The 22305-nt window shown below is 41.3% G+C and overlaps 1 protein-coding gene across 1 annotated transcript in view; it reads left to right on the top strand.

Moving 5' to 3' along the window:
• Positions 1-22259, top strand: part of epas1b (endothelial PAS domain protein 1b) — a 40879-nt gene extending 18620 nt beyond the window's left edge. Inside the window, exons 3-16 of the mRNA XM_079169107.1 lie at positions 888-1057; positions 2379-2466; positions 4473-4591; positions 4921-5123; positions 8037-8143; positions 10254-10401; positions 11583-11791; positions 12028-12248; positions 12642-12752; positions 12947-13452; positions 13735-13831; positions 14048-14141; positions 14237-14326; positions 16481-22259. Of these exons, the coding sequence (XP_079025233.1) occupies positions 888-1057; positions 2379-2466; positions 4473-4591; positions 4921-5123; positions 8037-8143; positions 10254-10401; positions 11583-11791; positions 12028-12248; positions 12642-12752; positions 12947-13452; positions 13735-13831; positions 14048-14141; positions 14237-14326; positions 16481-16632 (2315 nt within the window). The 3' untranslated portion in view covers positions 16633-22259. The remainder of the gene's footprint in view (positions 1-887; positions 1058-2378; positions 2467-4472; positions 4592-4920; positions 5124-8036; positions 8144-10253; positions 10402-11582; positions 11792-12027; positions 12249-12641; positions 12753-12946; positions 13453-13734; positions 13832-14047; positions 14142-14236; positions 14327-16480) is intronic.
• Positions 22260-22305: the final 46 nt, after the last annotated feature.

Genomic DNA, 22305 nt, shown 5'->3' with positions numbered 1-22305 from the left:
TAAATCAGTGAACTCACATACTACTATCCCAAGTCTCACATGTCACTTCATTCTGTCCAGCGTCACAGAGGAAGTGATTATCTGAGCAGCAGCTGTCCCTATCAGACTCTTTTTTTTTTTTTTTTCTGCAGCCTTTTATTTTGAAACAAGGGCGGTTATGCAACCAAAGAACAACAGAGAGAAGAAAAGTGCAACTCAGTCCAAATGACTGGTAATCACAGCTAAGTATTTAGGCCAAAGGTGCCGGCGGTCTTTGGACTGGGTCCCTGAGAGTCTCCCCAGCTCCCCGGGGCCCGTGAAAAAGCTCTGGGGGTTAACGCTATCTGGGCCCGGCTCCAAACCCGAGCCCCAGGCCTCACCGGGAGCCTCGAGAGCCTCGAGTCTCTCTTATCTCAGGGAAGCACACTGGAGGAATTGCAAGCACCTCCGCCCCCATCGGCTACTGGGCTTTTGTTCAGAGTGAAGCCACCGTCCACACACACACACACACACTCGTTCTTGAGCGGGCGCCAGTTTATATTAATTAGCTCATCAACGAGACATTGTTGACACACTGGAGTCTCTGTGTATAAATGTTTGGATACTGCACTGTACATATTTGAGCATAATTGCACAATGTGTCGTAAAAAGTGCTTGTGTAGTTTCGGGTGTAATTTGTCGGGGGTCGCGGGTCAGGAGTGGCCTGAGACGCAGGAAGAAGCTGCACTGGTTTGTTTTGGCACTGAGCCAAAGCGTCAAGAAGGAAAAACAAGCCTGATGCGCACACACACACACACACACACACACACACACACACACACACACACACACATGAATTTATAATCAGCCTGCAATGAGAGAAGCAACTTTTGAGTGTAACCCACCTTGTTCTCTCCCTCTCCCTCCAGGCTGCAGCAGCAGCAGCAGCAGCAGCAGCAGTGGCGACGGCGGTGACGATGACGGACAGATGGACAGTCTGTACCTGAAGTCTCTGGAGGGCTTCATCACCATGGTAACATCCGACGGCGACATGATATTCCTGTCCGAGAACATCAGCAAATTCATGGGGCTCACGCAGGTACAAAACCATCACTCTGTGACGCAACTCTTAGGATTAGAAACAAAACGGACGCGTGCAGACAGGCATTCGTTCAATAATAAACACGGGTCTGTACACGTGAGTCACTTCACTTTGATGTCCACTCTACCAGAGTCAGTGGTGTTTGTTTTTTTGGTACAACGTGTAAAAAAACAAACACTCGGTACACACTGTCAGGAACACAACAGGTGGACAAAACAAATCAATAGAGACAAGAAAACCTATTTTTCAGACAAGACAAAACGCACCTAGTTTTAAATTGATTTTAACACGATATCGTGAAGAATTTATTTGTTTTTTTATAGTAAATGCCATCAGACAACAAGGCCCTTTATTTCATGGTATCAGCTATTATTATTAGACACAGATCATTAGCATATTACAAAATTCAATTCAAGTCAATTACCAACTTTGTTCATGAAATTAATTTGATTTCATTTAATTCTTTCATAAACAACACAAACAGTAACATTTGTCCAAAAAAAATATGAGGAGTAGAAAACGAAAAAGTTGTACATGAACGTAGACATGAAACTACAAGTAACGAGATTAAAAACACTAAATAAACTAACTGGTCCTGTCCGGTTAATTATTGCAGGTGTTACTCATCATACAAATAGCAAATGTACTAACAATCAAACATCTCTCCCTCTTCCTGTGATAAAAAGCATTTACACTTGTTTTGTGAAAGAAATGATTTGTGTGTATTTTATAATTTTAAATGAAAACAGGAAGGCATTAATCCAGAGCGACAGAGCGCCGGTCTTGACTGAGTCAGACACATGGATGTAAGCAGTCAGTCAGACGAGCTTGTTGTGTTTGGGGTGAAATACCTCTCATGCCAGCAGTGTGTGTGTGTGTGTGTGTTCAGGCCGAACCCTGAGCTTCAACTCTAAACACACTCCACGGTTTTGTATTCTCTGGCAGCGGATTGAAAAGCAGATCTCAGTAGAGGTGAAGTTTACTGTAAGATATGGAGCAATGTCTCTTTTTTTGTTGATGTTCTTTAGTGTCTGTAGTGATGAGATTCTGTTTGTTTTGAAGCAATTCCCGAGCTTTTGATTGACACACTTTCTTTTATTTGTTTAGTCACGTTCACTGTCATTACTCACACTCACACGCCAGTTCTTCTTCTTCTGGTTATTCCAAACAAACCACGGTTGCTGCTGCCAGAAATTGAAACACGCAGCTTGTCTTAAGCCTGATCCAGAGTGTTGAGACCAGCTACGAAAATAAAAATTCGTAAAGAATAACTAGGAAATGTATTTATATATTTAAAAACATTTTTTTTCTTCTGCAGGTTGACCTCACTGGTCACAGCATCTTTGACTTCACACATCCATGTGACCACGAGGAGATCCGAGAAAATCTCAGCCTGAAGACATCTGGTTAGCGCGCGCACACACACACACACACACACACACACACATATACACACACACACGCACGCGCACACACACACACACACACACACACACTCCTGTTCATTCTTGTTTTTACCTCGTGACAACAATTTTCTATAACTACATCTCACTATCATTTTAATTTGTAATTCACTAATTCATTAATTTACACTCTCTTTTTTAGAAAGTTGAGATAAGGAGTATGGAAAGTCCAAATCAGAAGGAGCTGATCCTCTGGGGAGCATGAATAATACACAGAATATAATCATGGCTCATTAGATTGAAAGGAACTTTGTCATGGCCCTAAATCTTTTGTCACATTTTAAATATGCAAGTAAAAAGTTAAGTAAAATGAAATGCAATCAATGGTAGTTTTACAAACATTTTGCCATTCGTTTGTAGATAGTTATGTATTATTATTATTTATTTATTTTGCTTTGGGGAACATTCATTCTTTATTTTTGTAAGACTTTACACAAAATCTGTAACAAAATAAAACACATTCCACTATCGGTAAGTAGCAGGGAGAACAGAAACCAACCTGCCCCTTTAATCTCAAAACAGGAGACATAAACCACGACCAGACTTTGTTCCCTTGAATCCACTGTATTTAGTGACGGGTGGTAGATATAAAGTGAGAACTACAACATTTGAAGTGTCCTATAGTCCAATAAATAATGAGCTTCGTTCAGAATTATGATACTTTTGATAAGATTTCCACTTTATAAATTGTGTAAGGCCCTAAAAGTAACTTTTAATTCCTTAGAAATGATGACCTGTTGGTGGCACTAGAGGAAACGTCCTCTGGGGACCATGAATATCCACACTGAGCTTCATGGCAATCTCGTCAGCAGTTGTCTTGTCTTGCTCTTGACCGAAATATTGCGTCCGTATCCTTTGAGCTTTCTCAAGGGAGGCGTTTGCAATGGTCTGATGTCTGAAACAGTCAATATCTATAAGGCCTGCCGTTAAAATGCTATGCTCAGCTGTTGGGGCCCTTATATCACCATTAAGCACTCTCGCTTCTGTTTGTGTGACAGACATTTTAAAACCATACATGTATGGTGTTATGTAATATTATCTCTCATGAACAAGTGTCCAGAACAAATGTGAGAACAGAAGGTCAGAGACCGTACAGAGAGGAACCTAAAGGGAGATACAGTAGAGGTGTGTGTGTGTGTGCAGAGATGAGGGAAAGACGACGAGAGAGGGGAAATGGGCATTATCTGCAGCAGATAGTGAACATGGTGTGTTACAGTGTCCGTAGTGGAAAGTCACACACAAGATACAAAGCAAGAGAAAAGTAAGTAAGAAGGTCCAGAATTGTTGCATCTCTCAGAAAAGAAACATTGGTACAACTGTGTAACACTGGAAATTAATCAGTGTGTAACTGACCGTTTATATGAGAAAATAATGCATACACACACACACACACACACACACACACACACACACACACACACACACACACCATCACACTCACTAAACTGCGGTTGATAACTCTTATCAGCAGCGGTCACAAAACACACAAGTGGGTTAATACCGTATATTTGATAGTCCCTTTCCCTTTAACACACACAAAACCACACATCAACACACACACACACACAATTTAACACACACACACACACACACTTCATCTCCAGAGGACGAGAGATGTTTTTTTTTGTTGAAGTGTAACTATCTAAAGATAAAGACACACTTGTGAGTGTGGACGTCGACAAAAGACACACTTCACCACTTTGCTCTGTGACTGCAGCTCCGAGACTGAACTCTGACCTTGTGATGTAACAGCTTGGCCCAATTTCACATCCTGTGTGTGTGTGTGTGTGTGTGTGTGTGTGTTTGACACAGAGAGAGACTCAATCTTCCCCGTTTTCTCATAAGGGAAAGACAGATTAAGGATTCTGTTAAGTTTGTCACAAAAATAAGACAATATAATCTAATTGGTAATGAATGTTGGTTTAATCCCCCCCCTTTATGTGTTTCAGGCAGCGGCTTCGGTAAAAAAGGCAAAGACCGGAGTACTGAGCGAGACTTCTTCATGAGGATGAAATGCACGGTGACCAACAGAGGACGCACCGTCAACCTCAAGTCAGCCAGCTGGAAGGTGAGCGAGAGAGAGCTGCTGCAGCTTCAAGCCAGCACATCTGCAACATCTGCACACCACGGTTGCAGGGTAGCAAAAGAAACACATCCTATACAGATATTATAGAACTCTGCAAGTAAAACGACATGTATACATACATTAAAAAACATGTTGAATGAAAACAGACAAGTATGGTAAATATGAATATGTTGTAAAGAACAAAAACAAAAAATGTTCACTTCACTGAAGAGGTGATTTCACAAAAATGACAAGCAGCCACACATCCCGTGATCTTCAGCTTCATCGCTGCGCAGTGTGAGTTTCATTCGTCCGCCTGCTGCTCCCTCCAGGTGCTGCATTGCACCGGACACCTGAAGATGTACAACAGCTGTCCTCCGCGCGTGCTGTGCGGCTTCACAGAGCCCCCGCTCACCTGCGCTGTCCTGATGTGCGAACCCATCGCACACCCGTCCAACATCGACACACCGCTGGACAGCAAGACCTTCCTGAGCAGACACAGCATGGACATGAAGTTCACCTACTGTGACGAGAGGTAGGCAGAAAACACATACGCAGTCGTGCACAGAAGGATGCAACGCAGCTTGAGGTCGGCTGAACTTGTAGCATTTTTCTTCCTTTTAATGTGATGAGTTTCATTTGTTTTACATCCTCATCTAAAAAAAATAAAAAAATGTAATTTCAAAATAAAAAACAGCAACAGCGATCTATAATATTTAATGCCTTGTTGGGAATAAAGTCATCTGAGAATAATCCAAATTATGAAAAGCAACACAAAAAAGCCACCACATTTTAGAGACTGAGAACATGACTTCACAGACAGAGAATCCGTGTACTTGCTGAGTCCTTACCCTAACACCTGTAGAGTTCAGTTGAAGAGCATCTTCATGTTGTGGACCGCTGCCAGTTAAAACACAAGCCTTGAAGTGCAGCACACTGCTGACTGATTGCAATGTTTTCACTGTGTCAGTTTGACTTGGCAGGGACGTCGGTGGGAAATGTAAGCCAGGCATGAAATATAAATACTTTTAATAAGACGCCCTCACGCACATATTCAGACTGGGCCAAGTGTTCCCGATGACACAAGGGTCAATATGGCAACGTTGCATTTAAATGATTTGTCCTTCTGCGGCCAACTCTGTTCCAGGCACAGTGGCCATCTTGAAACCAAAGAGCCGGTTCATGCATCCAAATATTTCTCTCCCTTTGGCACGAGGACGTGATGACAAACACACACACACACACACACATTTCTGATTCGAGTTACATAAGCACATGCTCACAGACCTCTAATCTTATCAAGTTGCTCATGCAGTACAAAGGTTTCTTTCGGGGCAAAAGCGTGTGTGCGTTTGCTTATTGCGCGCACACGTCTGTGCGTGACCGCTCTACCAAACAAGGACCTATTTTCTTTCTCGCCTTCTTGGTGCAATTTGATAGCTGCCCAAGTCTTCGCTCCAATTACGCAAATGAGTTTATAGTAGGCGGGGTTGCCCTCCTGGCTCAGCGGGGACTTAGACTCATTAGGGAAGGAACAGACGGTTCCTGTAGCTCACGTCTGGCTTTGTGACAGGTCGAGCAGGGGTAGACCAAGAAAGAGAAGTGAAGGAGGGAAAAAGGAAAGGAGACTTCTCACTTAGTGGAGAAGGAGAGAATGAGACCAACTTCTCAACAAAAGGGAACGTCCAGGAGAAGTCTAACCTTTCATGACGCTTTTAAAGGCCAGTATTATTCATGGTATATATAGTGTTACTAGTAACACTTCATCTGGTTACAGACAAAAGTAAATCAACAACTCTTTGTCATCTTGCAGGACAGGATGTTAAGAATACAGTGAACAAGCTCGTTCACATGACACTTAATGTATTATCCAATAAAAGACGAGCATTTAAGGACTGGATTGCTTACAAGACATAATTACAGAAACCAACTGTTAAACAAAAACTCCATGAAGTGATATGAAATACCTTGAAAGTCTTCAAATTGTATATTATGTCCAAGACAGAAAACAAAAAAGATATTTCACTTACATGACATGGAGAAATAGTTTGGAAGAGATTCTTCTTTCCAATGCTGAACAGATGTTTGCTGTTTTGGTGCCATTTCTCTGTTACAAATCATTCTGTCAACATGTGATAGATGCTTGTGTTTAAGGTGGGTGATCATCATCATAAGCATTATTATAATTTGATGCTATTCTTAGTGCAACCACTCTTGGATATGATTCTGTTTTCTTTCTTTTTTCACCACAACTTTCCATCTCCTTTCTCCCTTATCTTTTCTGTCTTCCATGTTTCCGAGCGTTCCTGTCTTTCGCTCCTGTTATTTCTCCCTGAGTATCTCCTTCTCACTGCCTCTTTTTTCACCTACCTCTCTTAAATGTTCTCCTTGGCCTGCATCTATCAGGGTTATCTGAGGATAAGAGTCTCTGCACCGCCAGAACCTACTCTCTCCTCTCTCCCGCAGTCACTCACACATCTAATCCACACAACTCGTAACCATCCGTGATGGTTAATCTTCATCCTCCTGTGATATGATAATCTAAAATTCAAGAATTCTAGGATTTCTTTCTTGGAATGTGCAATCAACAACTCATGATGGAGATAATTGCGCCATCGTATTGTTTATTCATGTTTACAAGCCAACCCGAGCTCCTACATAACAGGCGTAAACACTCACAAACGGCTTACTTACTCGAGATTATATTTGCCAGACTGAAAGATGTCGGTGGAGGGAGGAGTCAAAAGAAATCACATTCCAGCCGCTTTAATTTGGGCTAAGCATGACGAACGAGTCTGCACTCTTTGTCCCAGTTTATCCTCTCTGGTCTCCTATAAACCTCGTGTTCAGGGGTCATTTCCTGTTGATGGTTTGGATTATGTTCTCACAGCACAGTTTGTTGGGAAGAGACTCTCCTTTGAAAGTGAATAAACCACTCCAAGTATGTTCGGTGTGAACAGGGCCTAAAACTAAGTCAGTATTTACCTTCTACACTCAACAAAGTGTTGTTGAGATGCATCTGCACCTCAATGCCTCTTTTTCTTGGTAATCAGATTACTGTAATCCTGTTATTTACTCTCAAAAAACCTGTGTTATTGAGGTAGTTACTGGTAAGAGAGATTTGGAGAAAAATCAAAGGTAAAGAGGGATTTTTAAATGAGGTGAACCAGCAACAAGATCCTCGTTAGTGAGTGACAGAAAGAGATAAGCTGTTCCCAGAAGCACATAGCAGAGACTCAGAATGTGAACAATTCTTATTTTTGGAAGACTCACCCCTCTGCTTGATTTCCAAATCGTGTGTGAAGCCTTTTGAAGTGCAGAGGTTCAGGGCAGAGGGCGGGATTTGTCTTGTGAGCGCTGCGTAATAGAAAGGAATCAACGGAAAAGTTCAAATTGATAACATGAAACCATGTGCATTATTGAATGTGTGTGTGTGTGTGTGTTACAGGGTATCAGAGCTGATGGGATACACTCCTGAGGACCTGCTGGGTCGCTCAGTCTACGACTTTTACCACGCACTGGACTCAGACGGCGTCACCAAGAGCCACAACAACTGTAAGCACAAACAACTCACATGTATACACACTCAAGAGGCATACGGTTAATATGACTCCACACTAGCTAACATCTGTTCAAAGCACCATCCGGACCGGAATAACAAGGTGCTCCACTGAAATATAACTCTATGATCTGGATGGAAATGTTGGCGTTAACATGTTTCTGTCTATCAGATTAGCAAAATGAAGTATGAATACCAGGCTGTAGTTCCTGATGATTTTTCTTTTAGTTAATGTGGTAAAAACATTTGTTTGTTAGCGTTTCTGTGTGTGTGTGTGTGTGTGTGTGTGTGTGTGTGTGTGTGTGTGTGTGTGTGTGTGTGTGTGTGTGTGTGTGTGTGTGTGTGTGTGTGTGTGTGTGTGTGTGTGTGTGTGTGTGTGTGTGTGTGTGTGTGTGTGTGTGTGTGTGTGTGTGTGTCTACGGAGCAGGGGCTTGGTATTAAGATGTCTTGTCTTTATTAGATTAAGCACAACCATTGATGGCTTAATGAGGTTTGCCCACACTGGACAAAGGGACCAGGTGGCCTCTATTACATTCTAATGACACTGTGTGTGTCTGTATATGTGTGTGTGTGTGTCTGTGTGTGTGTCTGTGTGTGTGTGTGTGTGTATGTGTGTGTTAACCAGCCTCTGAAGTGTCATGGCTTTTCTCTCCACTGACAGTACTCTGTTGTAAAAGTGGTAATTTTGTTCCTTAAAACCACTCATGCAACATAATGGCAGCATGTAAAAAACCATCCCTCTAACTCACATCATTGCTCAAAGTTTTCTGTTCCAGGGGCCAGTGATTGATTTTAGAACCCTTTTGTGGTTTTTTTCTTCTTTACTTCTGTTCTTAATCAGCCATGTATAAAGTTCTTAGTTGTCTGTAATCTGCTGACATAAAGGGCTCTCTATCTCTCTCTCTATGACACACACACACACACACACACACACACACACACACACACACACACACACACACACACACACACACACACACACACAGACACAGACACAGACAGACGACCCGCTCTCACGGCCAGCGTGACCAGCCTTTCGATCAGCACATGCTAACTGACAATGTTCTTTACGACATTTAATATTGCCCTTCCTCACAACACACACACACACACACACAGTCACTGGCCTTATGTACACTCTCTGACCACAGTTCTGCTCCTTTCCCACGCCAGTGTTGAACTTTGGATTGCAGCCAGCACAGCTCCTTCTCAGCTCAAAGTCACTTTCTCCTGCTAACTGATGTCAGGTCGATTTCACAGCCTTGTGCAATGTATATATGTATATATATTTATTTTTAATATATATATTTATTATACATTTAAATAACAAAAAACAAAACAATTATGCACACAAACAGCAAATAGAGCTGGTCTGAGCTTTGACTGGCAAGTTGAAAGATTATAGGTCAAAATCTCTTTTTCTTTTATTTTTTATCGTTTTTAGTCTCTTGTCTTGGTATTACTTATTTCCTGGTACTCGTACTTTCATGTTGTACACTACTGAACAGATAACTATCTATTCTACTCTGTCATTTATGGGAAGAGTCTCATGTACAGCAGGCTTAGTTTCCCTCTGAGATTATCTGGTATCTACTGTAGTGCGGTGCTGTACTGGACAATAAAATATATTATTCAAAACATTACATAAGATCAAACAATGATTATTTTTCATAGCGTAATAAATACAGCTCACATAAGTCACTCGTGGATCATAAGTGTGTTATCCAAACCTCATAGGTGCTAAACATCTTTAATACACAATTACTGTAGCTGAATGGTGATACAGTTGACATCATCCAAAGGTCTTTAAAAGGGTTCTTATCTGACTAAGCTGTTGAGGAGTGAGAGGGCACCATAAAACATGGCTCAGTTCCATTCCTGAGTTGTATTAAGTCACCAAACACAATAGCTCATAACTCAAAGCTCTTTCCTACTTCTCTCTCTGTGTCTCTGTCTGTCTCTCTCTCTCTGTCTCTGTCTCTGTCTGTCTCTCTCTCTGTCTCTCTGTCTCTCTCTCTGTCTCTGTCTCTCTCTCTGTCTCTCTCTCTCTCTCTCTGTCTGTCTCTCTCTCTCTCTGTCTCTGTCTCTCTCTCTCTCCCCCTGCAGTGTGTTCCAAGGGCCAGGCAGTGAGCGGTCAGTATCGCATGCTGGCTAAGAACGGAGGCTACGTCTGGGTAGAAACCCAGGGAACTGTTATTTATAACAGCCGCAACTCCCAGCCCCAGTGCATCGTGTGCATAAACTATGTCCTCAGGTGAGCACTGTCATCCTTCAGTGATGGCAAATTCTAGGTGACAAGATCGGGTTGAATTTGGTCAAGAATTGTCGTTTGTTTTAAATGTCTATGTTTTTTTAAAACCGTTATTTAATGTAGCAGATTTATGAAGTCCCATTCTTAAATGAAGTGTTTAGATCTGAAACATGTACACAGTGGTTTAAGTGCAAAAACATAAGTAGAGTACTCCCCCTATTCTTCTTCTTATTTCTATTTATTTTGTTATTTCTTGCATGTTACACTGTGTCAGTTGGTATTTTATTGTTATATTAGTATACTTGGCTATGCATCTTCTATCGTATGCCTATAATACTCCAATAATAACAGAAACATTATATGGTTATGGTGGCGTTTGTATATTTATTTACCCATAATATTAATAGTTAAAATATTATGCAGCAGGATAAAGAAATACATTTTTAATTATTACAGTGAAATATAAGATACTAGGAGATATTGGGTTTGTTTTGACTTGAAACTATGTACTTTCGCATTATTTTGGACCATTATCATTTTTATAGATACCTATGAAAAATCTTAAGACAAAACTTGCTGTAGTTAAATACTTATTTTATTGTTTACACATATCACAGCCTTTTTTTGAACATTTAATTCTTCTGGAAATGTTTGCCCTGTAAAATTATATTCTGTAAATCAAAAGAGCAGATTCAGAAAACTCTTAAATAGTGTTCCATTGATTATGTAACAAATTAAAATAAATTCTGCACAAAAAGGACTTTTCACGCCCCTCCCTTCGAGCTGCGCCGTTGGCTCGTCCAGAGGCCGTCCACATTGTTTTTATCTTCATTCGCCTCATGAGGCACGGCGCAAAAAATACATTATGTCATTATGAATCGCCCAGAGAACCTGATATGAAGAGGGCAGAAAAGAGTACTGGCAGCTTGTGAGAAGTACCAGTGCTCAAGAAAAAGTCACAATACGCTACAAATCTCGAGGTCAAGACATCAAAGCATTTGAGATTGAAACAATGTATAATCTCACTGGGAACCCAATGTAGAGGAAAATCTCAAAACCATCACAGGCCACATTACACGGGAGCTTAATATGGGCATCCGAATCCTTCAAGTGTTTCATGTGCTCTTATGAGTTCTCTGAACACCAAACTAGACTCACTCTGCTCTCCCTCTCCAAACCTGCAGTGACATCGAGGAGAAGTCGATGATGTTGTCCTTGAAGCAGACAGAGTCCCTGTTCAAACCACACCGCATGAGCAGCTTCTTCACTGCTGGAGGTGCGGGTGTGACCGGAGAGCCGGGAGAATCCCTCTTCACCAAACTCAAAGAGGAGCCGGAGGAGCTCACCCAGCTGGCTCCGACACCTGGAGACACAATCATCACCCTGGACTTCGGTCTGTACTGACTTCTGTCACTTGTTTAAACTTTAGTATTGATATTAACATTTTCCCCCTCATTTCTTGTTCTAAAAGCTACTTAGATCCTTGCAAGACCACATTTTCTTGCATAAATTTGTTTTATTAGAATGGACAATCAGCTGTCGTGTTCGTCAACCCTCTTCCTCCACGCCACTTTATTTCTTTATCCCTTCTCTTTACAACTAACTCTGATGTCTTCTTCTTTCTTGCAGATGGCCCTCAGTTCGAGGAGCCCCAGCAGCCTGCAGGATACTCCCAGGTGTCTGCCGCAGCTATGCTCCCTCCGGGACCTACTTCCTGGTCCAGCGAGAGCCACAAGCCTGCCCCTTTAGTGTCAGTCCCAAGGGACATGGCTAACATGGCCGGTGCATTCACTGTGCAGCAGAATCCGCCACCTGGCAGCGCCACTCCGAGCCTCAGTAGCTGCTCCACGGTGAGGACGAGGAGGGAAGCTGAGACTAATAGAGACTGAATGTTAAATTGAAAGGAGTAATTAGTTAGTGAGCGAGCGACTGCTTGTGTTTTGTTTCGTATTTTGTTCTTTCTGTGTTCAGTGAGGCCTGTGGGGTTGAAGGTCCCCAACTGTGGGCAATGTGTGTGAGAATAACGGGGGTGGATATTTGGAAGGAACAGGCTCTTAGTAGTGAATAGTGCCTTTGTCGAAACTCATCTCTTTCTCTTTGTTTTGGTTGTTTCTCTTTTCTTTTTAAACTGTCCTTTGGCTTACGTGTTGTCCCTTTCTTTCTGTACATGTCGCCTCTATCTATCTCGTCCCCATTTATCATCCTCCTCTCTTCCATCCTCCTCCTCTCGTTCACCTCTGCAGCCCAGCAGCCCAGGTGATTACTACAGCTCAGTGGAGAGCGACCTGAAGGTGGAGCTGACTGAGAAGCTGTTTTCTCTGGACACAAAGGGAAACAGTCCTGCAAACACTGACGTGCGTGTGCCATTAATATGTTTAGTATATAGTATATAAAAACTTGGCTTTCCTTGTCTCTCTTCCTTTTTGGCAAAAGCTTATTTCGACATGTGTAAGATTATACTCGTGTTGAAGGAAAAACCTAATGCAACAGCTGTATATCTGGCGAGTTAGTCTAACACGCTCTATAACGGCGTTTCTCACTTTCCCAGAGCGACTTGAGTGACTTGGACCTGGAGACGTTGGCTCCTTACATCCCGATGGATGGCGAGGACTTCCAGCTGAATCCCATCATCACAGAGTCCGAGTCCCTAGAGCGGGGTCCAGCGGGATCCATTGAGAGCAACAGCGGCCTGGCCAAAACACAACAGCCCACCCAGGGGAGCTTCAGCAACATCGCCAGCCTCTTCCGGCCCCTGTCCCCCCCTCCTCAGCACCAAGGCCACTACCAGCACCAGCCAGCTGCGTCCTGGGCCGCGGGGGAGAAGAGAGGCTCCAGCCAGGGGGCCGTGGACTCCCGTGCAGGGTCTTGCATAATGGGGCACATGCAGAATTCTCCGTTCCAGGCTCCAGCAAGCACCCCTCTGTCCTCCATAAGTGGCAGGCAAAATCTGCAGTGGCCACCGGACCCTCTGAAGGCGTACCTGATGGACCCTTTGTCTGGAGAGGAGCGCCCGTCCTGCCAACAGAACATGCCACACCTCATGCAGAAACAGAGGTGATGTACCAATCAACGCAGTCCGAACATTCACATTTTAAACCTAGACAAAACAACAATTCACCAGAGAAGTTTTTAATACCTAACTTAGGTTTCCCAATCTATTATTTATAATGAATTGATTAAAATGCAAAGTTAAGAGGGTGGCTAAAAGAATACAATAAAAAATAGACAATACGATGTTAATCAATCCTGTTTGTAGAACAGAACAATCTAAGAGCGGCTGGCTGTTTTGACATCAAATTTAAATGTGTTTGTGTGTGTACATGTGTGTGTGTGCAGGTCCATTGACAACTTTGTGCAAGCCTACAGAGACATGAGTCCAGCCAGAGTGGCCATGGCCAACAGTATCAAGCGCTCCTTCACTCAGATGGCTGTGGTGAGTTTCTCTGATGCAGTATTTGTTGTACCATTGAAGTTAAAGTCGACATACAGTATCATGAAAAACACGCTTTTTCAGTGCTTGTGGAGTGCCTACCAACCCACAAACTGTAAAATAAGACAACCTTGAATCATTTATACTTTATCAAAGTTGCGTGCCTTGAATTGTTTCGGGAATTCACTCTTTTGTTGTGGACACGTGATTGTGTTTCAGGATGAAAGTACGCCTTCAGAACTCATATGGAAGAAGATGAGGGGTGACACTTGTGCCGCCATGGATCGCTCCCTCAGCGCAGGATCACTGGCAGGTATGAGCTCGTGTCTGTGTGTGTGGAAAAAACATCTTGCACCATCATCTGTTCCACCCAACAACTGTACGTGTGTTTTTCTGTCTCGCCGTCAGAGATGGGCAGGATGATGCCCGGCAGCATGTCTTCATGTCTCAGCTCTGTGCAGCAACACAGGAAGTGTCAGTATCCAGGAAACAGGAAAGGTGAGGGTGAGCTGACCTGTCTGTACTGTTTACAATCCACAGTGTTAAACTGGCTAGAAACTTATATCACTATGTAGCAGTGGCACTGTTTTCTTACTTATTCATTAATACACCACAAAAATGTCCATATCAAGTGATTGTAAGAGAACCTGCGATTTCCAGGTGGGGTCATGTGGTAGGAGACAAAAAACAACAACTAAAACAAGCTCTTTAAAACAACATTGACAGAAAGTGAGCCAAATAAGAAAAAGAGATGGAGAGAAAAGGGAGGCCTGGCAAGAAGGGCAGTACAAATGATGAAGACTCAATATTCATAGAGATAGACAGGCTAAGACAAGAGCACATAGAAGTGGTTAACGACAACAAAAAAGGGCTCTGGGAAGACTACAGACTAACAGAAAGGAACTTGTGGAAAGAACAGTAAATATGGAAGAACGGCTGGAAGATACAGGAGACAGGACAGCGCGGCGGAACGATTGGTCGCCTTTCTACCTCAGTTATTTGCAAAGTGCAAAATCAAGGTCTTGAAATCGAGGTCGAGGCGTAACAATACGGATACATGGCATCCCAACAGGGATCTGAGAAAAGTTGGTGACAACAAAGTCCAGATGGCATTGACATCTGTATTGAAAGAACACACCTCTCGCTGTTCGCCAAACCGAAAGAGAACACTGCTCCCCCGACAGCGGCCGTTGCAGCAAGCACGGAAACAAAAGACTACATTTTGAGGGAAGGAACGTCTACTTCAATCAAGACTACACTAGGCATAGTCCCCATATCCTGCACAGCTAAAAATGTATCTGGCATCAGGGACGTTCACCACACTAACGGAGGACACACTCGTGCTGAAGGACATGATGGTGGAAGGCAGAGAAAGGACTTAATACATGCAGAAACAAGAAGTGGAGGTCCCGAAACACCTTTAGACGTACAGAATATCTATACATATGCAGCCATTTTCATTAGAGTAAATACCTAATTCTATAAAAACTCTTACACCATTGCACCAGTATTATCTTAAGTTTTTAACTAAACCCTAAGTCTTTGTCAGAAGCCATCTTCTCAGTCTTACAAGGGCAAAAATCCAACTTCATGGGAGGAATAGAGGCATGCTAGCTTGCTCTTCAACGACTTTACGAATATTACCGAATATATTGGCACAAAGAATGCAGAGATATATGACCAAATGAATCAATCCGGATTAAAGTGGTTTTATTCCTTGTAAGGCACTAACAATATTAGAAGAACATTACATTTTATATCATGCACTAAAAGCAATCCAAAGCTATTTAAGGCAAACTATTGGGAAATTGAAAACTAAGACAAAGATGGATTTGGTTTAATGGATGTTTTACCTCTGGCTCTGATGGGGAGAAAACGCTTAGATTTAATATATTACCAAGATTGTTTTAGTTTTTGTTCCAGTCATTACCTGTGACTTCTAATTCTATGTTGCATAGCTAAATTTAAAAAGATAGATTTATATATAAAACACTTATTTGCCTGAAATAAATGGGAGGGCGGAACTAAGGAGACAGATGCGGTGTCGTTGGGAATGGAGCTAAAGTCAGGTCAAAACGCCCCTTTGGAATTTGTGACTGAAACGGCACAGAAGAAGCTCAAGATTAGTAATTATCGGATCAAGGGAATGCTAAAAAATACGTCCAGAAGTACGAAAGAAATTAAAACTGTCAAATGTCTTTTGCAGGGCAAATAAAATAGCAACAAACTCTGATCTCTTACCATCTATTACGGACTCTGGATATGACAAATAGACAATCAAGGGACCAGTATATATTGTTCAAGTGTTTACTGGACAAACCATGAAATATTACCTTCAGAAATCCAAAGTAGAGATGGAGTGGAAGATTTATTTCACTTGTTTTAAGAAAATATTCATACACATTCAGATGCTTACTTATGTCACTGTCTACCTGCCTGCCTGCTTGTATTTACTCATTGATACACAGATATAAACTTTTGTTTACTATTTCATGTTTAGTCTTAGATTCTCATTTTTACTTGTGTGGTTTTCTTTTTATGTGCATGTGAGCATTTTTGGAAAGAGGCCGAGAACAGAGAATGTCATTGCCAAAGACTGCACGACAATAACAGCAAATCAAATGACAAATCTGTCATTCTGTCATCTTCTAGGTATCGCTAGCCGTTTGCTGGGCCCTACGTTTGAGCCCTCCTGTCTGCCGGAGTTGACCCGCTACGACTGCGAGGTCAACGTCCCGCTGCAGGGCAGCCTGTACCTCCTCCAGGGCTGTGACCTGCTGAGAGCCCTGGACCAGGCCACCTAGAGCCCTCAGATTCAAAACCTGCCTTAGACCTGGACTTATTCCCAACCCTAAGCCTCAGTCTGCAGCCCAAGACTAAGCCTTTCTTTACCTTCATACCTCTGGGCCTTCTGAGAGCCCTGGGGCTAAGCTACCTATAGGGAATGTTATTCATAACCACATCCTGCCTTATTTAGCTTATATGGCTCAGCCCACACTATTGTTCCCTGTCCCTTTTATAGTTCTGTACCTAGACCATCTAAGAAAGCTGAGATATCAGGGTCACGGTCTTTTTCCTGGCGCTCTTGACTCAAATCAGATACGGGTTGAACACCCACACATATATAGTAACATGCGTCACTTGGTGGAAAAAAGGTCAACGCGGGACAATTAACAGAGTAAAAATAATGCAACACTCTGTCCGTGTCAAAAAGTCTTGACACCGGGATTTATCGCCGGTCATCGGGGTTTGGCCGTAGACGTCTCTGTGTTCAGAAGCACCGGCTGAACTCGGGTCTTTGGTAAAAAAAAATGAGTATTTGTGGCATGGGAATTCAAACCTTCAACCGCCGTCTTATCGAGGCCCGGTCTCCGTCACAGACCTACACCCTGATATGAACTCTATGCAGCTCAGTTCCCAGACCTGCCTTCTCTTTAGCAGCTAACCCACTAGCTCAGAGGAGAAGTATTATACTACCTAGACTACACTGTGTTCTTTCACTTTAAATATCTAACCAGCAATTAAACCCAGCCAATTTCTTAGTCTCTGTCAAAGTCAAAGTTGGGTTTCATGAACTTGTTCTGAATTGTAGCAATGTTTAGATTTAAAACAACCAGGAATTAGTTTTTAAAGCATTTCTCTCTTTAAAGCTTTATCTTATGATTGAAAAGATAAAGCTCCCAAAAATCCCAAATCACCTATATTAGGATGTCCAACTGAAGTAGAAATAACGTTTAACTTGTACATGACAACATAGAGAATATTTCATTTTTTCATCATGTTTAGGTTTTATTTCATTCTACCAATAATAAGCAGAATCAGAATAGAAGTGATACTTACCTCGAGCCTTTTCCGCATGTTCAGACAGACACACTTAAACAGCCATTAACCTGCCTGTTCTTGCCTGAATCCATCCCACCGTGAGTCGCCGTAACATCTCCATCATCTGCTCTGTTTAACTATCAAAGTAGTGCCGTTTGATCATTCAGGAGTCTGTTTCACGGTAGCATTACTTCTGTTTGAGTCAACTGTAATGACATATGCATTATATTGTTATTTTACTTATTATAATAACTCTATTTTTCTGCGATAGAACTCAGATATTTGAGCTGTTATCAGATGTTCCAGGTCATTGCAATCAACAGGAAATACCAATACTGCTTTACTTTTCCTCATTTGTTTTATGTTCTTATTCTACCGACCAGATTCTTTTATTCCTTGTGTCAAACTCACAGACACACTAAACATATATTGCAAGACATGTATTCTACTGTAAGTTCCTTTTTAACTTCTCTTCTTAAATCTGTCCTTTATTTATCCAAACATGTTTTTCTCTCACTTGACTTTCTCAGTCAGGTAAGTAGCTTGTGTGACTACAGGGTTTTTCTCCTATTGTGCAATTATTTAATTGAGCTAACGCTTATATAGTCAGCAGCAAAGCTTGCCTTATTCACCACACCGATAGCTTGCACAAAGGATCTGACTTGCGCACACAGTAATAGTTCATGTGATTACATATTGTAGACTTGCACACACTTCACGCGACATAGGAAATCCATAAAAACCAGTGGTGTGCACAGACGATCTAAGGAGCCGGGGTGGGGAGGAAAAAGGGGACACCTCTTGTGAATGAAAGTTTTACTTTAAGCTTTATTTGTTGCCCTTAATAGATCACATCCTTTAGGCTTTGTAACTAGAGATCAATTATATATTAGCTTGTTTTGCAGAACCTGATCACATGCAGATTATGTGGTTTTACATTTTGTTGTGTACTTTTTCTACCATTCCAGGCAGCCATTGGTTTCCAGTCATTTCTGATACATTTCTACAGGAAACAAAGTGTCTACGCCACAAAGACATAGTAACAGAATGGTTCGTATTTTGAAGGGCATTTGAGCCACGGGAGCTAATCAGAGATGCACTAAGAGGGCTCGAAAGAGCACTTTGGCTGATCCGAAGGACGATTGGCCAATCAGATTGCCACTTGCGTAGGTTCTAGTAACCTCAGTTGCCCCTTTGTTGTGATATTAGCGAGAAAATGAATCATTTAAGTGTCCCTTTTAAGCGGAGGTTGCTCCCCTCACCCTCTTTGCACACCACACCACTGCACAAACCAATCAGTCTAAAGTTGATGGCAGCAGCAACTGCATAAGCACTTACCCATTCAGACTATACATATGTACATAGTAGCAGCAGCCTTAGTTTCAGTGCAGTACAGCAGCCTGTGATGTGACTTGAAGTGTATGTATTATTCTGTATGGTTAGGACAAGGCCAGTTTATATTGTAATTCATGACAAGGAGTGGCCGCCAATATCAGAAAGCTTTGATACAGACTATTATGAGTATACCTAATACACTATGAACTAGGAGTAAGGTCAGAGTTTTTATTTTCAAACTACAAACTGTAATTTTCACCCAAATGATGTCAGTAATCTCACCGACAGTATGCGTTCTGTGGAGGCACGTTAACCATTTCTCTCTGTTCTCTCCTTTTCCTGTACACTCAAAGTATGTTTTCTTAATCTCACTCTATTTTTTGAGGTAATCGTCTTTGTGTGGTGACCACTTAAGAGAGAATGAATTATAGATCTTTGTTCACATATTACGTTACGTATTTAAAGACAACTAATGTTGAAGATAGTGTTTTTAGTGTTTGTGTTCTGGTACTTTGTCCTTATCTACCCCCGTAGATGCAGATGGATCAGATCCCTCGCTGTGCAGTTTCCTCTCGTGCTGTTTCTGTGTTGTGGAATTTTTTTTTTCCCTCCAGGGTTTTGCCCTTAAATATTCTATCGCTGAAATATCTATTGGATCTGTTGGCTGGGCAATACTGTTTTTTGTTCTTGCTTTAAGACGATAAAACTAAAAACAACAGGAAAAAAAGTTCAGATAAAAAATGAATCAGTTTCACTTTTCAAATATGTAGCATTTTGAATATTGTAAAGAAGGTGAAGTTGCCACATAATTAATCATAGTTTTCGAGTTGCATATATAAAAGCAAATTGTGCTTCATAGACATGTATGTGTCATTTTTCTAGACTTTGTATAACATCTCTTGGATCCTAACTCTATATTTTGATGTTCTCTGCTTTCTGTTGTGCTGACATTTTCTTTAAAGTCTAAAGTGTTTTAATCCTTATAATGTGCCTTATGTTTGTCCCAACACATAATGAGTTTGCCCTTCAAGCGCACAGTTAACTTCCTTTGACTCTGGAGTCTATTATTGAATAAAATCCCAACTTGACATAGTATCTGAAACACCGTAACTGTTTTTCCGGCAGTTAACAACCAGCTAGTATTTTGTTGTGTCCACTTAACTTTTGTACATTGGAAGACAATGTCACAGTTGGGATGATATTTTTAGAATAACCCCTCAGGTTTTGTATTCAACAGCTTCTTAATATCTTCCTCTGATACATTCATTTAGATCCAGATAGAACAGCAGCCTGGTCAGGCAACATACAATGGAAGCCTTCAAAGTAGAACCACATTAGAACCCATTGTAGATCCCCTGGTGATAGCAAGTTCACATTTGTGAAAGGTTTTTAAGGGAAGGGATTCCCCAGCTCATCAAAACAACAACCTGTTTGTTGATGAAGCTGCTTTTAAACTTTGGTTTGGTTGAGAGAGATTTGACTGTACAGTAAAAGTTCTCCGGGGAGGGTGAAAGGCCAGAGGGGACGGCAGTGACAAAGTTAGCAGATTGCTTGACACACGTGTTGAGAGTCGATTACCGTCACTCTGCAAACCAAATTTGCATGAATTTTATCTTTATAAGTAAATATACAGGCTGCACAGTTTGCCTTAAAAAATGGGGAAGGCAACATGATGATGCAGATGTTTAGAAAGGCTATAACCAAATCTGTTTCAGTGTTTAAACTGAAAGGACGTATGTATGAAAGGACGTATGTAAAGCTGTCTGGCAGTGACTAAAATGCTATTACATCTAATGATAATAGGGCCAAATCTATGAATGTTAACTCCAGGTTGTAGAAGACTAAATCAAGCCAGCTAAACCACATGATGTTTGATAGGACTGGAGACTATTATTATGCTGAGCGGGGATGTGGGCAGAGAAACAGTTTGAGAAGTTATGAAGGAGGAATGAAAAGAAGTGATGTCGACTTGAAAGACAGAAAGAGAGAGATAGATCCTGCTCAGCCGGCCCACTGATGCATATCTCCTCAACTCCTCCACTCGACATATAACTCATCTGTTGCTACTCTCACTCCCCCTCTACCTTCACTTTCTTGTAAGACTCAAAAGCCAAATTTGGTTTTCTCTCCTGATATGTCAGCAATTACTTTAGGTAAGAGGGCATTTTTATCCCTGCTCAAATTCAAAGCTCTTCCTTTTTCAATGTTAAAAGTAAATTTAAATACTCTTATTTGCAGGATTATGTATAGTATTAAATATGTTCTGTATAATGATCAATTATAGAAAGTTGTTTAGATTACAGAAAAGCACCTTAAAGCATGTTCAAAGCACCTTTTAAATCATTATTTTCGTTACGATTTACAGCGTATAAAAGTACATTTTTGAAGACCAAAGAGTTTTTAGGGTTAAAATGTTTAATGTTCTGAAACATGCGCATGGAAGAAGAAAAGCACATCAGATGGACTTTTTATCAACTGATGAGATTTGAACTAAATTGGGTTAATGTATGTGGAAAGAGTTGGCTAGATGGAAGTCGATTTTAGAAATAAAAATCTAGGCAGAGGGGAAGTCCCGCCCCCGCTTCAGGATAGCTTCTGCTCCACTAGCTGTTGTTTAAAAATGCCAAATTTATACAACCAGTCATTTTAACAAAGATTAAACATATTTTGTTAGGTTTTATGAAATACACCTCAATGAGTCTTAAAGCCTCTTATGAGATGTAGTTACGTATTCTAACATTGTTTTATCTTTACGAAAATGAAGAACTGTAAACAAGAAGAAGAAAAAGCAAATGCTAGTAGCACAGATGCTAACCCAAAAATGGGCGGGGCTTAATCTCTCTATTTAAACCCTAGAAGGCTTATCACCAGTCCGAGTGCTCAACATGTTGTGCTGCTTGAAGGCCCCCCCCCCCTCCCCAAAAAACAAAAGTGACAAAATGTGTCATGAGTTGATCCACTCATTCATTGCACTTCCTCTTTAAAGAAAATATCAGCATCTTGTGTCTCGTGTGACAACAAGGTTTTTTTGTTTTTTCTTATGGGATCCATGTTTAGCAACTTGTATTCTGTTTTTGTCAATGTCATACAGTACAGTTATATTAGCTGATCAATGATCTGCATTTTTTTAATATGCTAAAAATCCGTATTGATCTTATTATTATCATATATTGTTATCAATGTTATTACTATATGGGGAATTTAACCCGATAAGAAGTTTGTGTTTATGCACTGATATCTTATTATTAAAGCATACTGATCTTACCCTCCCTCATCGGCTTCCTGCGTGGTTTATTGTTTCTCAATTTAATTTATGTTCT

This window comes from Pholis gunnellus (assembly GCF_910591455.1).
Source record: "Pholis gunnellus genome assembly, chromosome: 11".
NCBI classification, from domain to species: domain Eukaryota; kingdom Metazoa; phylum Chordata; class Actinopteri; order Perciformes; family Pholidae; genus Pholis; species Pholis gunnellus.
Note: the sequence above shows the minus strand (reverse complement) of the source record. Positions and strands in the feature narration are given on the sequence as shown.